Here is a 12,241-nt window from a genome sequence, read left to right on the forward strand (position 1 = left end):
CCATTCCAGCGTCGAAATGGCGAACTTTTGGAAAAAAATTTCGTTTTTCCTCAATAACTTCTAAACCGTTGAACTTACGGGAAAATTGCATAGGATCTTTCTTGTAGAGGACGGCGAGATCTACAATTTCTGTATAAAAGTTTTTTGCCAGCATTAATACTTTACGAGTTATTGACGAAAAACAAAAAAACAGTTTTTTGCAAATTACTCGTTAACTATTGACGCTAGCGAAAAAAATTTACATGGAAATTGTAGATCTCGTCCTTCTCTACAAGAAAGGTCCTATGCAATTTTTCCGTATGTCCAACGGTTTGGGAGTTATTGGCCAAAAACGAAAATTTCGCAAAATCTGAAGGGGTACCCCTTGGAAAAATCTCGGAAAAATAAAAAAATTTTCTTGTTGTTTATTATTAGCAATGTTCTTCTGACGTCTGTTTTCCTTTTAAAAAATGCGTTTCTAAAGTGCATAAACCTTTGGGATTGACTGTACAGCCAATACATCCTTAAAACTACAGTTTATTGTAGTTTTGTAATTTATCCGTCATAGATCTCAAAACGGCGAAGAGAAATATTATAAAACTGACTTCTTACCTGTTGCGCATTATGTGATACAGCATGTGTAGGATGAACATGTGGAAACTGCCATGTACTGGTAGTTTGGAATGGAAGAGGCCTAGAACTAACGATAGCTGGATCAATCGAAGTCCAGTCCGCGATAGGTCCAAAATTATTCCATCCGCCTTTCTGATGTAGCGCTTGATGATGAAATTGTTGTTGTTGTTGTTGATTATTAATATCACACCAATCTTTGAACGCATACACTGCATCGCCCGCGCACTTACTAATACCTTCAAACACCAATTCGAAATCAGCTATTATTTGCAGCGATCACGTACCATAAAATATTATATCGTTATTAAAAATTACCTTGTGAATTCAGAAGGGGGTTTCCATTCGGAAGATAAGCATTTTGTTGAGGTGGTTGGGCTCCTGTAAACAGCACACTAGACGAATGACTCATGTATAATATTTGAATAAATTTTTTGCAAAGTCACAAGAATTCAGTTTTATACTTGGATAACACTATTGCTCGCCACAAGTACACAATTATTCACACTAACTGGTTACATCCAATTCATACAAAAAAATAAAAAGATACATCTCCAAAATATTGGTAAATCGTTCACGAACAAACAGAGTGAACATAAAATAGATTTACGATCACCACATGACGATAATAATTATGAAGGAAATTACGAGAATACTAACCCGAAAGAGCATTGTTCGTGGGAGCTGGTCGCGGTATACCAAGGCCAAAAGAATTCATGTGATTTGGTGTAGAACCAGGGAAACCTGGTGGTGGAAGGCGACTACGTTGTCCCAAACTAGCAGCAGCCACGGTGTTTTGAGCAGGACTTTGCGTACCACTTTGTAATAAATTTTGCGGAAGACGAGACAGCAGGGAATGCGACTGTTGAAGAACTTGCAAATTCTGCAGATGTTGAGCTTGCTGTTGTAAATGTGTTATGTGGGCAACCTGAGTAAGAAACATAAACAATAATGCGATATAAGAATAATATACCATAATACTTAAAGGGTAATTCGTGAATCATTAAATATTAGACAATTTTTTAATTACCTGTGGAAAATGTTGTTGGCCAAGGTTGACCATACTCTGTTGATGTTGCACTCTAGTCTGTTCTTCTCGTTCTTTTTGTTGTTGTTGTTGTTGCTGTTGCTGATACAACCTTTGCTGCTGAATCTGCATCTCATTTTCCATGAGTTCGGCCAAAGCTTTTTGTGTTTCGTGAAATGGGTCAAAACCTAGATCGTCGTCGGCTTTTAAATCTGAACTGCATTCTTTGTGGTTCCGTACCTCCTCTAGAGTAGCGTGACCATTCTGTTTGATATATTCACAATTTTCTTGATTTTGCTGTGCCTTAAGAAATTATAATGGTTACTAACAATGCTAGAGAATAAGACGACAATTTAAAACAAAAAGATTTATCTGAATAATATTATTTATATCTTATCACTATTTCAATGAGAAGAAATACGTATTTGATTATCTTCTACGATCTCAAATGTATCAACAAAAAAAGAGACATAACGATGTTATTGATAAACGAATAACTTTTACCTGCATAGCAAGCCTTTGCTGCAATGAGTTTTGTTGAAAGTCTGCCATAAATTTAGATGCAGGAGAATTAACAAGCAGGCTTGATGTAAAACTTCCAGAAGGTTCTGATAATGTAGTGTATTGTAGATTAGTGTAAACTTCTTCATCTACAAAACCATCGGAATTGTATGTTACTCCTGGCGAACTAGAAGGACTGGATTTTTGTACATGATTTGCTCGTGACGTTTCGGTTTGAAAACCAAAAGCCGCTTGCCAATCTTCGCTGGATTGAACCATTGGCAATGAGTCGGGGATAGAAGCTAAGCCTGTACTCGCCCAATTCAAGTTTGGATTTGCTGCATATCCAAAAAAATTAATTGTAACATACTCTTCAAATTTGATTCCTCAGCAAAAGAGAACATTCCGAATATAAACGAGAACGAAATAAATCTCTGCAGTAATTTCGACCTTGTTATCAAGGATAATTGCTATCTCGAAAGTTAATAAATGAAATGAACGACGCTAGAAAGATTATGTGTACATGCCTGTCAAAGAAGTAGGTGGCACGGAGGTGGTAGTGGTAGAGATTTTCTGGAAATTATTTGAACTGAAGAAACTATTATTGTCCGTCTGAAAGATCGATCGATGATTGAGTTGCACTTGAGACCCATTATGTAATCCAGGTGGTGGCTGTTGATTGAGGCCTTGTGATGAATTTGTGCTAGCCGGAGAGGAACCTAAAGATGATATGGACAAATCTCTACACTACGAGACGCGATCAAATTGTTTTGGTAATGTGTGCAATGCCAGAATAAACAGCTTCTAACAGCAGTATTCCCCTCTGCCACCAGTAATGAATCTCAAGAATGTATAAATAGTCATGTCTGGAAAATTTGCTTATCGCATAAATTGGCAGGCATTGAATGAAAAATTGTAAAATCAAATAATCCACTTTGTACGTAATGAGATGGAGTCTGCAGAAATTACAATAAAAGAAGCAATTTTCCAGATATTCCCTATGAATATGTGCCCAAATAAATACTCTGTAGAAGGATAAAGTCAAGCGTGTGTAAGAACACAAAAAACATTTGCTATTTTTTCAAAGAACTCTCTTTATTTTGGCATATATCTATAACTATATAAGTACTATTCTACAGTTATGAGACATAGCCACAAAACATGTATGTTCTCAGTTTAGTATACTTATTACTTAACATTACTTTTGAAGTTATCTTTCATGTGTACATACACAATGTTATGAAAGATAGGCACACACTTAAAATGACTTCTGAATTATTACAAACATTCTATATGATAAACTCCAATACTATTTTTTATTATTTTAACTACTGTAAATAGCCTCTGTTTTTATTCTGTTTCCCTTATTTACATATCTTTTAATCAATGTTATATATGTACTGAGTTTAGTCTTTTTTAAGTTCATTTTAAAAGCAGAAAATCAATACATATAGAAATAATCACTATGATAAGGAACTCACCTAAAATAGCAGCACCACTGTTCTCCTCACTCGATTCTGTTAAATGTTCCGCTTGATGATTCACATTCGAATCTTCCGTACTGGAAATTGTGCTAGCAGGTGTACTACCTTCACGCTGCTGATCTGTCTCACTGTCTGAATGCCGACGATCTCCGTTTTGTATAACTCCATTTACTTTCAGTTCTTGAGACTGCTGCTGCTGCTGGTGATGAATCAATTTCGATCCTTTACTGTTTTGCTGCTGCTGCTGTTGCTGCTGCTGAGATTGTTGTTGAGGCGGTGGCTGCTGCGATTGTTGTTGCTGTTGTTCCGATTTGCACTTACTACCCAATTTTTGCAATACTTCACTATTCGAGTCGGAGGTAAAATTTCTAATATCCTTCTGTCCATTAATTTGTGGCTGTACATTATTTTGCGTACCGATGGAACTAGATTCTGAACGGGAAGTAGTCCGCGTACTATGTTTCTCTTTGTTTTGACAATTTTTGTGTTTATTCCGCGCAGTCTGAGCTTTACTTTCACTATTACTTTTTCCTCTCCGTATATTCATATTTTCACCTTTGTTATTGTTATTCTGCTGCTGCGTAGAACCACTAGATGACACGTGATTCTGCTGGTTTATCGTACCACTTCCATTTGTTATGTGACTCTGTTGCGATGCTTGCGATGGCGGTGATAATTCTTTACAAGTAGTTTGTGAACCTGCAGATATAGAAATCAGTTCATTAACGATCCACACTCCCGCACATATTTTTCAGGTGCGTCACTTTCGGTAAGGAAACTTACTATTTGTTTGTCCGGTTTGTAACGATGGCCAAGCTTCTTTGGCTTGAGAATTCGAAGTTCCATTCTCTCTAACAATACTGCCTGTTACTGCTGGTGATGGTGTTGGTTTTCTGTATAGTACGAATAATAACACTTGTAAGTCTCTTACTTTAAATGTAACTTAGCGATCATTTAAATAAGTTACCGTTGTGCAGATGCGTGCGACGCATGTAACGATTGCACAAGTTTGCGCTCATAATCCTGATGTTTCCCTTGGTGCATCTCTTCCTTTGTAAATGATGCCTCCTGGTCCCCAAGATCATGTAAATACATACAATCCGGTTTCGGACAAGGCTGATTACGCATAAAATGTGAACAATACTTTGTTGTCCCTAGCGACGTTTTAATTGTCCGCCCGTCCATAACAACATTATTCACAGCCTCTATAGCACGTAGTGCATCCTCTTGACGCTAATATTACACGAATTGAAAAGTATATAAAACAGAAAATAAGAAACGAAACATTTGGGGCGCGTGATGATTTTATTTAATAAAAAAAAGGTAACTTACTTGATAAGTAACGTAAGCTGAAGCACTAGGCCCTTGAGACCCTGCATAGGAAGTGCTCTGATTTATTACAACTTTGTGAATTTTGCCAAATTTTCCAAAATATTCGTGCCGCTTTAACATCTGAAAATTTATTAATAAAATACTATGCGTGTTTCTATTTCATTCATGTTTGTCTCTACTTACATCAGCATCCGCAAGTCTCAATGGTAATCCTACTACGAATACTAGATTTTTTTGTACTACTCTCACATTTGCTAGATGTTTACGATTTTCTGTGACCCTCTGCTTACGTTGCTGATCTTTTAATCTTTTCTCTGCTTTTAATCTAATAGAAGTGCACGTGTATAAATATTAATTCACGCAATGCGAAGTAAAACGAATCCTAGAACAGTGCATACCTCGCAATTTCTTCCATACTAAGAGGTTTAAAATCGGCAGGATTTTCAGAATAGGCCTTCCGACAGGCAGGGCATAAACCATTTTCATCTGTCCGAATTCTGTGCCAGCAAAACCGGCATATTTGATAGCCACAAGTGCACGGAAAGAAATTCAAATCGTCTACTTCCAATGGTTCCATGCACAAAGGGCATTCCACTGCATCTTCTCCACTTTGATTCAATACTGACATTTTTGTTTTTAACTCTTTATATCACACAATACAGTAAATTACCAAGATTTTTCTTGTCGAAGCCCTGTACAAAAATTAAAAAAGACTCACACAAAATTTACAACTCTTCGATGATGGTACAGCACTACGAAAATATGTCGCAGTCAATTATAGAAAGGTTTCAGTTTCAATTATCAATTAATCAATCAAAAGTGTAACACAGGAAATATATAAACGTTCTCAATAAAAAGAGCAACACTATTAACGTTTGTTGTTAATGATAACAAAATTACTGTGTACATACTTGCAAAGCCTGCACAATGCCTTGGTGCTATGTAATTGACTGTACTTGTAACTTCTTACACACTAATGTTCTTGCACAAATCTGAAACAAATAATGGGACATTGAAATGCTGCTGCACAGTAAGAATGTTATGAGTCAGACGTGTCATCGAGTACTAGCAGCCGTTTTCGTGTTAATTCCACGTCGATCCGTGAGAAAGACTTCGTGATAAAGCTTTAAATAAATATTCCACCGTCGAACCGTCCAGGACCAATTTTTTTTTTACGAATAAATGCGTACGAAAAAAGAAAATGGAACGAAATATTTTTTCTAGCAGGAGATAGTATAAGTGAACGGTGATGACTGTTTGGCTGACAGATTTGACGAACAGTTGGGAAAGGAAGGTCCGTTTGACAGGAGCTGTCAGATGAGCGATAACCGAACAAAGGACGCTTTCGATTTCAGATCAATTAGGAATGATAACGCGTACGTCCTACGGTGAACATAAAAATGACAAGTTCGTACGTGACGGTTGAGATTGAGGACGAAAAACTTGCGGTAGGGCCACCGTCTTGTACTCTCCCACTCACTTTCTCTCTTTCTCACTCTTACGGCGAGACACGAACTATACGAGAGGGCGACGATCGCACTAAACAGCTGTTGGTGGCGTCCAGAGAAGCGAAGAAACGTCATAGAGCGAGTGAGAGAGGTACTACTAACGCCATAGCAGGAAACCTACACGAAAATCCGTGAAAACCCCGCGTGGTGGGGTATAACGCGTACATTCCACGGAACTTCGAATAAAACTATCTGTATATGCAAGGACGATGGTCTCGACGCGTTTCGCTCAACGATTTTGAAGGGGGGAAAAGGCTAGTAGCGAGCGAGTGAATAAGAAATGGAAATAACGAAAGGAGTGGCGAAGGGAAAGAGGAGAGAGGGAGAGAGAGATGGAGAGGGAGGCAGATTGAGCGAGAGTGATAGATAGAGAAATAGATACACAAAAAGAAAGACGGGTAGAATAACGATGCCATCATTCGTTCCGTTCTCTTTTAGCCAATGATCATCGTCTCGATCTTGAGCAAGGAAAATCTCTCACCGATGTTTCTGTCTCTCATACCTACTTTTCGAAAAAACGTAATCGTAACCAGAACGCAAACAAGTATAGCTCTCCCCCTCCCAATTAACGCACAAGTTCTCTTAAACAGTCAATTTATATGATAAATAAAACTATGTTTAGCGCGATTAACATGATGTGATTCGCGGTGAACGTCACAAAGGACTGAATGATTTGTCGTCGGAGGGGTTGCTAAATACCCTGGATTGGTTACAGGGTATACCTAACTCGTTTAACCTTAACTTCGTACGATACGGTAATGGCTCGATAGTCCGTGGAGCTCGGAAACTGTGTGTCACTGTTCTTCTTGGGTCTAAAGTCACGTTCACGTATTCGTCGATCTGAATTTCTTAACTCTTGTTTACTTACGTTACAACTATTCCACTAACAAATCTCTTTTCTGTACTGGGAAATTTTTGTACAGTCTTCTAGATCTGGTCGCATGCGCACCGCGACTGCGCAAAAGCGGACGTTACATATACAATGGTATTTAAAGGAAGATGCATAGGTAAAAAAATTCTGAAAGCGCATGTCAACCAAAATTTCGATTACATTATTACACGCGACCAGACTTATACCCTCGGTTTTTTTTTCATTCAACTTGATAAATCCATGATTGTAAACAATACCGAACGGATATTTGACGAATATTTTTACAGTACTCGAAATATTTAGCGCATTTTTACAATTACAGTTTTATCAGTTTCATCAGTTTCATATTTCCTACGCACTCGGAAATAATAAATGACCGATTTAACAGTGGTACTACCAGCATGCAAGTAATGTTCCTGGATCACATACGTTTAAAATTATTCAAATCAATTAAATGCCTGATTTAAAAAAGAATACTTTATATTGTTGGCATAGGATGTAATAATTCCATCAGACAAGTTTTTTATTTTACAAGATTATACACATAATTTTACACTCACTATTGCGTTCAATAAGATAAAATGATACCTTATTTACGTTCAAATCAATCCAGTTTTAATCAAGTGCAAAAATGGAAATATTTGTGAAATTTTCATGATTCATGTGCATACAATTTCTCATTGCTATACACAATTTTGGAATATAGTGCATGTCTCATGTTTTTCTCAATTAGCCATGTTATTGCACTTTTCTAGTTTTACCTTCATAACTTACACCAAATAATGGATGTCGAGTTCTCAAATTTTTTGGGAATGGCACACTGTAGTTTTCTATTTGCATTGATTTTGTCTTTGAAACACTTGATAGTTTCTTTCTCACACCTATCGTCCCTACTGGCTTTACGTTAACTATGCAAAAGAGATGTAAAACATTAGAAGAAATCATTGAGAATACTTCTACCTGAATAAAAAATACATTACCAGCTTTATATCTTGACTTCACACTGTTAGTATTAAATATACAAGTGACATTGGATTTCACTTCATGATTCACTGCACAATATTTTTCATCCTTAACTTTAAATTTTGATTTCTCTCCAAATGTTAATGTTTGACCCTTAAGTTCTATTGGATCTATCTGTAAGTTACGTAATAATTAAAATGTCATTTTATGTATGTCTCATATACTCAGACACAGTTGACTCACTGTTCTAGGAATGTCCATGATCCATACGTCTTCATTATCAGATAGATCTTCCAATGTAAATGTCGAATCTGTACTTTCTATAATTAAATTTTCTCCTTCAACCAATTCATTGATCTGAAATAAAATTATCAATAACAATGGATGAAACTGAATGATAAAAGATATGGATCTGTTCTTAAGTACATTTTGTGGTCTAGTAGTAGATAAAATGTTGATCGAGGTTGTATTATTATTATCTGTTTCATTTAGTGTCTTCATGTTATTTTCTACATTTTGCTGTATCTCTGTTGTATTTCTTTTCCCATCCTTTTTCAAAATGCTCTTTCTAGACACAGGAGTACTATTAAAGGGACTGGGTGGTTGAATTTTTGTATTAATCTTGATGGCTCGTTTACTTTTTGGTAACAATATTTCAGTCTCAGTAGTATCCATTAAAACCATAGATTTATTTAACTGAGTGTTTAAATTAGTTAAAGAATCTTCTATATCTATATCATTTATATTTGAACAATCCATTTTTTTATTATTATTTCATAAAATAAAAGTCCTCGTGTGACAGTTTCAAATTCTTCCAACAAAGTGTACTAACATATTAAAATATTCGCGCACAAGATAAAATTTGCATAATGTTCATGTGTATTTCACTATATTAACTTAAAGGACAATTATACAATAAACTGAGATATAATTACAATTAAATTGTCATATATAAATGTGCATAAACTCATGCACAAACTTATCTTAGCTACTACTATAACTATACAATACAACTGTTACTGTTCAGTGTTCGCATATATATATAATACATAATCGTACAGTGGTACAATCCATGTGAAAAATATAAATCGTTTGATTCATATAGAAAGTAGAACCGTGCTTGAATAATTATGTGATAAACATTAGAAATACATTTGTTATCGTAATTACATTCTTAATTATATATATTTCGATACTCAGTTAAAGTATCATTTTTCGTAGGATGGCGTAACCGATGCAATGCTTTGAATAAAGTAAACGTGGTTAGTCTAGATATCATAGGATTGTTGGTCAAATTTGACTGAAAGCGCCTAAAAGCACTTGGCGCTTATTTTGCCCTATTTATTGTTAGTGTGCACATTTTAGTCCAGTTGAAGTTGAAATAATTACAGAGCGTACGATATGTCTACAGAAAACTTACGACGATCGTCCCGAATACAAGCTCGCGTAAAAGGTAGTATATAAATGTAATTTATAAAGTTGTATCACATTAAATTACTGTTTTCTTTACAGAAAATAAACGATACAAAAAATACTCATCATCCTCTTCAGACGATGATCCTGGAGTAGTAAATTTAACGAGAGAGGAACTTGAGGATATAGAAGAAAATATTCGAAAACCAGTTGGTAATTCTTCTGCACTTTGTTTGTTTCTTTATTGGTGCTTTTGATCTTTTGGGAAATATTGACATATATATATGCTTAATTTAGAATTATTTGCAAATGATGATATAAGTGGACAAGCATTGTTCAAATTCCAAACATCCAGTAAAAGAACTGCTATGACACAGAAGGCAGAACAGTGTCGTACTCCTGGTAATGTAACAAAAGGACAGTTATCTGTAGCTAAAGTTGTTCTTGAAAAAATTTATGTACATGGCAAAGATTCATCAAAGACACCTAAGAAAGGTCAAGGGATTGCAAAAGGTACAGTACTTTCAACTCTATGACATATAATTTATACATGAGTAATAACCAGAAATCATATTTACATGTTCAGTTCCTGTTGGAAGAAAACATGAATCTGGATTAACTTCTAGCGAGAGTGAAAGTGTATCAGAACCTAGTGATTTTGTACCATCCGATGAAACTGAATACGAAACAAGTGGTTCTGAGAGTGCTGTGTCCAGTAATGACGAAGCACGTGAAAATATAAAAAGGATTTCCAGACAAAAATTGATACTACAATCTAACTTAATAAATACACCGAAGAGAATAAATAGAACAAATAAACCTGCAATTATTCATAAAGATTTTGTAAGTAGAAACTGGAAGACAAAGATGAATATAATTTAATCTAATCAATTATGTTCTATGATTAAAGCATATGTGCACTGATGAATACTTCGCAACGCAATCAGAAAAAGTAGTTACGTCCGATAGGACGCTCGAACACTTACGTAATTCACGTTTAACAAAAGAAAAATTGGAACAGTTATTAACAAATCAAAACTATGTTTCTGTACAACATAAAAGGAATATTTACTCATTAACTAAGAGCTATGCGATGTTATTTCCCATGTGGTACTTTATTATGGAGTAAGTATTACTAACAAAGAGACTGTCAAAACTTTTAAATATTTAATAAGTACTCTTTATCATGTTATAGGCAAGGGTATACTGTGTTACTGTATGGTTTAGGATCAAAGAGATGTTTAATTAATGATTTTCATAAGAGTATTTCTTATCATCCATCACTAGTCATTAACGGATTCTTTCCTAGTTTAACTATAAAAGATGTAAGTTATATAAAATTAAAGTATATATACATGCATGGTAATTATATACAAATGTGTGTCGTATTTCAGATACTTGATGGAATAGTTAGTGATTTGTTGGAGCTGAGCTGTCCCAGCAATACAAGTGAATGCATCGATCTCATTGAAAAAGTTTTAAAGAAAAATCCAAAAGACAGACTATATTTATTAATACATAACATAGATGGCATAATGTTACGTACAAATAAAGCACAAGATTTATTATCTTCACTTGCAAGCATACCAAACTTGTGTATTTTAGCATCAGTTGATCATATCAATAGTCCACTGTGTATGGTCAAGTTGCTCTTATATTTCATTAATATGTGATTATTTGACCTTTTAATAATCTTCATATATCTACGCATTCGTAGTATGGGATCATACGAAACGTTCGAAGTTTAATTTTTTCTGGTGGGACACAACGACGTATCTACCTTATCAAGAAGAAACATCTCACGAAGGTTCACTTTTGGTACAACAAAGTGGTGCTCTTGCTTTATCATCACTTCACAATGTTTTCCTTTCTTTAACTACAAATGCGAAATCAATCTACATACTGCTTGCCAAATATCAATTGAGCAATTACAACGCGAATTACACTGGTAATCAGATGGATTTAATCGTATATAAAATTATATAATTCAATTAATACTCATTCATGAAATTTATTTTCTTTAATAGGTATGGCATTTAAAGATCTTTATCGTGCTGCGCGTGAAGGATTTCATGTAAGTTCTGATTTAGCTCTGAGAGCACAACTGACTGAGTTTAAAGATCACAAACTGGTGAAAATAAAACGCAATATCGATGGTGTTGAACATCTTATCATTCCATTAAGTAATGGACTTCTAAAACAATTTTTAGAAGAGCATGACACATGAAAATACGGTAAGCTATGTTTATCTATATTTTTTATACACGCTTCGTGAAACATGTATTTTTTAAAAAGAACATGTAATTAATAAAATTTTTGGTATAGCATTTGCAGAATCGCCGAACGAATGCAAATCATTGGTCACGGATCGGGTGTACGATGGGTGTTTGATGGAATCATTACACGAAATAAAGGTAGAAATTAAGAAGTGATATGATTGTAATACCATAAATCCTGGCAATGAGAGTCACGGATGTTGGGATTTCGGGATAGCTTTTCGTCGCCGATGCGTGCCACGACCGATAGCCCAACA

General features: G+C 35.2%; 4 protein-coding genes across 15 annotated transcripts in view; 2 read left to right on the forward strand and 2 right to left on the reverse strand.

The window, feature by feature from the left end:
* Positions 1–7,436, reverse strand: part of Cnot4 (CCR4-NOT transcription complex subunit 4) — a 10,241-nt gene extending 2,805 nt beyond the window's left edge. For 2 of the 11 annotated variants that reach the window (XM_018030899.2, XM_018030898.2), the window contains exons 1-14: positions 7,330–7,436; positions 5,865–5,945; positions 5,352–5,645; positions 5,137–5,278; positions 4,954–5,073; positions 4,589–4,854; positions 4,405–4,514; positions 3,619–4,320; positions 2,665–2,856; positions 2,141–2,475; positions 1,640–1,939; positions 1,270–1,537; positions 928–990; positions 592–848 (exon numbers count right to left, since the gene is read on the reverse strand). In XM_018030899.2, coding sequence (XP_017886388.1) covers positions 592–848; positions 928–990; positions 1,270–1,537; positions 1,640–1,939; positions 2,141–2,475; positions 2,665–2,856; positions 3,619–4,320; positions 4,405–4,514; positions 4,589–4,854; positions 4,954–5,073; positions 5,137–5,278; positions 5,352–5,581 — 2,985 coding nt within the window. In that variant the 5' untranslated portion in view covers positions 5,582–5,645; positions 5,865–5,945; positions 7,330–7,436. The other 9 variants (XM_018030901.2, XM_018030900.2, XM_026816671.1 and 6 more) reach the window with 9 other exon arrangements.
* Positions 7,437–7,837: 401 nt separating this feature from the next.
* LOC108628762 (uncharacterized) lies at positions 7,838–9,224 on the reverse strand. The gene is made up of 4 exons (XM_018030910.2): positions 8,722–9,224; positions 8,539–8,652; positions 8,313–8,469; positions 7,838–8,240 (listed from the first exon to the last, which is right to left on the reverse strand). Exons 1-4 carry the CDS (start codon positions 9,052–9,054, stop codon positions 8,071–8,073), a joined length of 774 nt encoding a protein of 257 aa, XP_017886399.1. The 5' UTR covers positions 9,055–9,224; the 3' UTR covers positions 7,838–8,070.
* Positions 9,225–9,358: 134 nt separating this feature from the next.
* On the forward strand, positions 9,359–11,937 carry Orc2 (origin recognition complex subunit 2). Of its 2 annotated transcripts, XM_026816676.1 has the most exons (10): positions 9,359–9,457; positions 9,517–9,748; positions 9,808–9,921; positions 10,006–10,221; positions 10,295–10,551; positions 10,619–10,833; positions 10,904–11,033; positions 11,103–11,343; positions 11,426–11,656; positions 11,736–11,937. In XM_026816676.1, exons 2-10 carry the CDS (start codon positions 9,697–9,699, stop codon positions 11,933–11,935), a joined length of 1,656 nt encoding a protein of 551 aa, XP_026672477.1. In that variant the 5' UTR covers positions 9,359–9,457; positions 9,517–9,696; the 3' UTR covers positions 11,936–11,937. The 2 variants fall into 2 exon arrangements, with proteins under 2 accessions (XP_026672477.1, XP_026672479.1); XM_026816678.1 differs by lacking the exons at positions 9,359–9,457; positions 9,517–9,748 and having other exon boundaries at positions 9,829–9,917.
* The window catches only part of rdx (BTB/POZ and MATH domain-containing protein rdx), a 94,930-nt gene continuing 94,539 nt past the window's right edge, over positions 11,851–12,241 (forward strand). The window contains exons 1-2 of the mRNA XM_026816680.1: positions 11,851–11,942; positions 12,034–12,122. Of these exons, the coding sequence (XP_026672481.1) occupies positions 11,932–11,942; positions 12,034–12,122 (100 nt within the window). The 5' untranslated portion in view covers positions 11,851–11,931. The remainder of the gene's footprint in view (positions 11,943–12,033; positions 12,123–12,241) is intronic.

The sequence above is a fragment of the Ceratina calcarata genome, unplaced genomic scaffold (assembly GCF_001652005.2).
Source record: "Ceratina calcarata isolate Rehan_Ccalc_2016 unplaced genomic scaffold, ASM165200v1 scaffold54, whole genome shotgun sequence".
Lineage (NCBI taxonomy): Eukaryota > Metazoa > Arthropoda > Insecta > Hymenoptera > Apidae > Ceratina > Ceratina calcarata.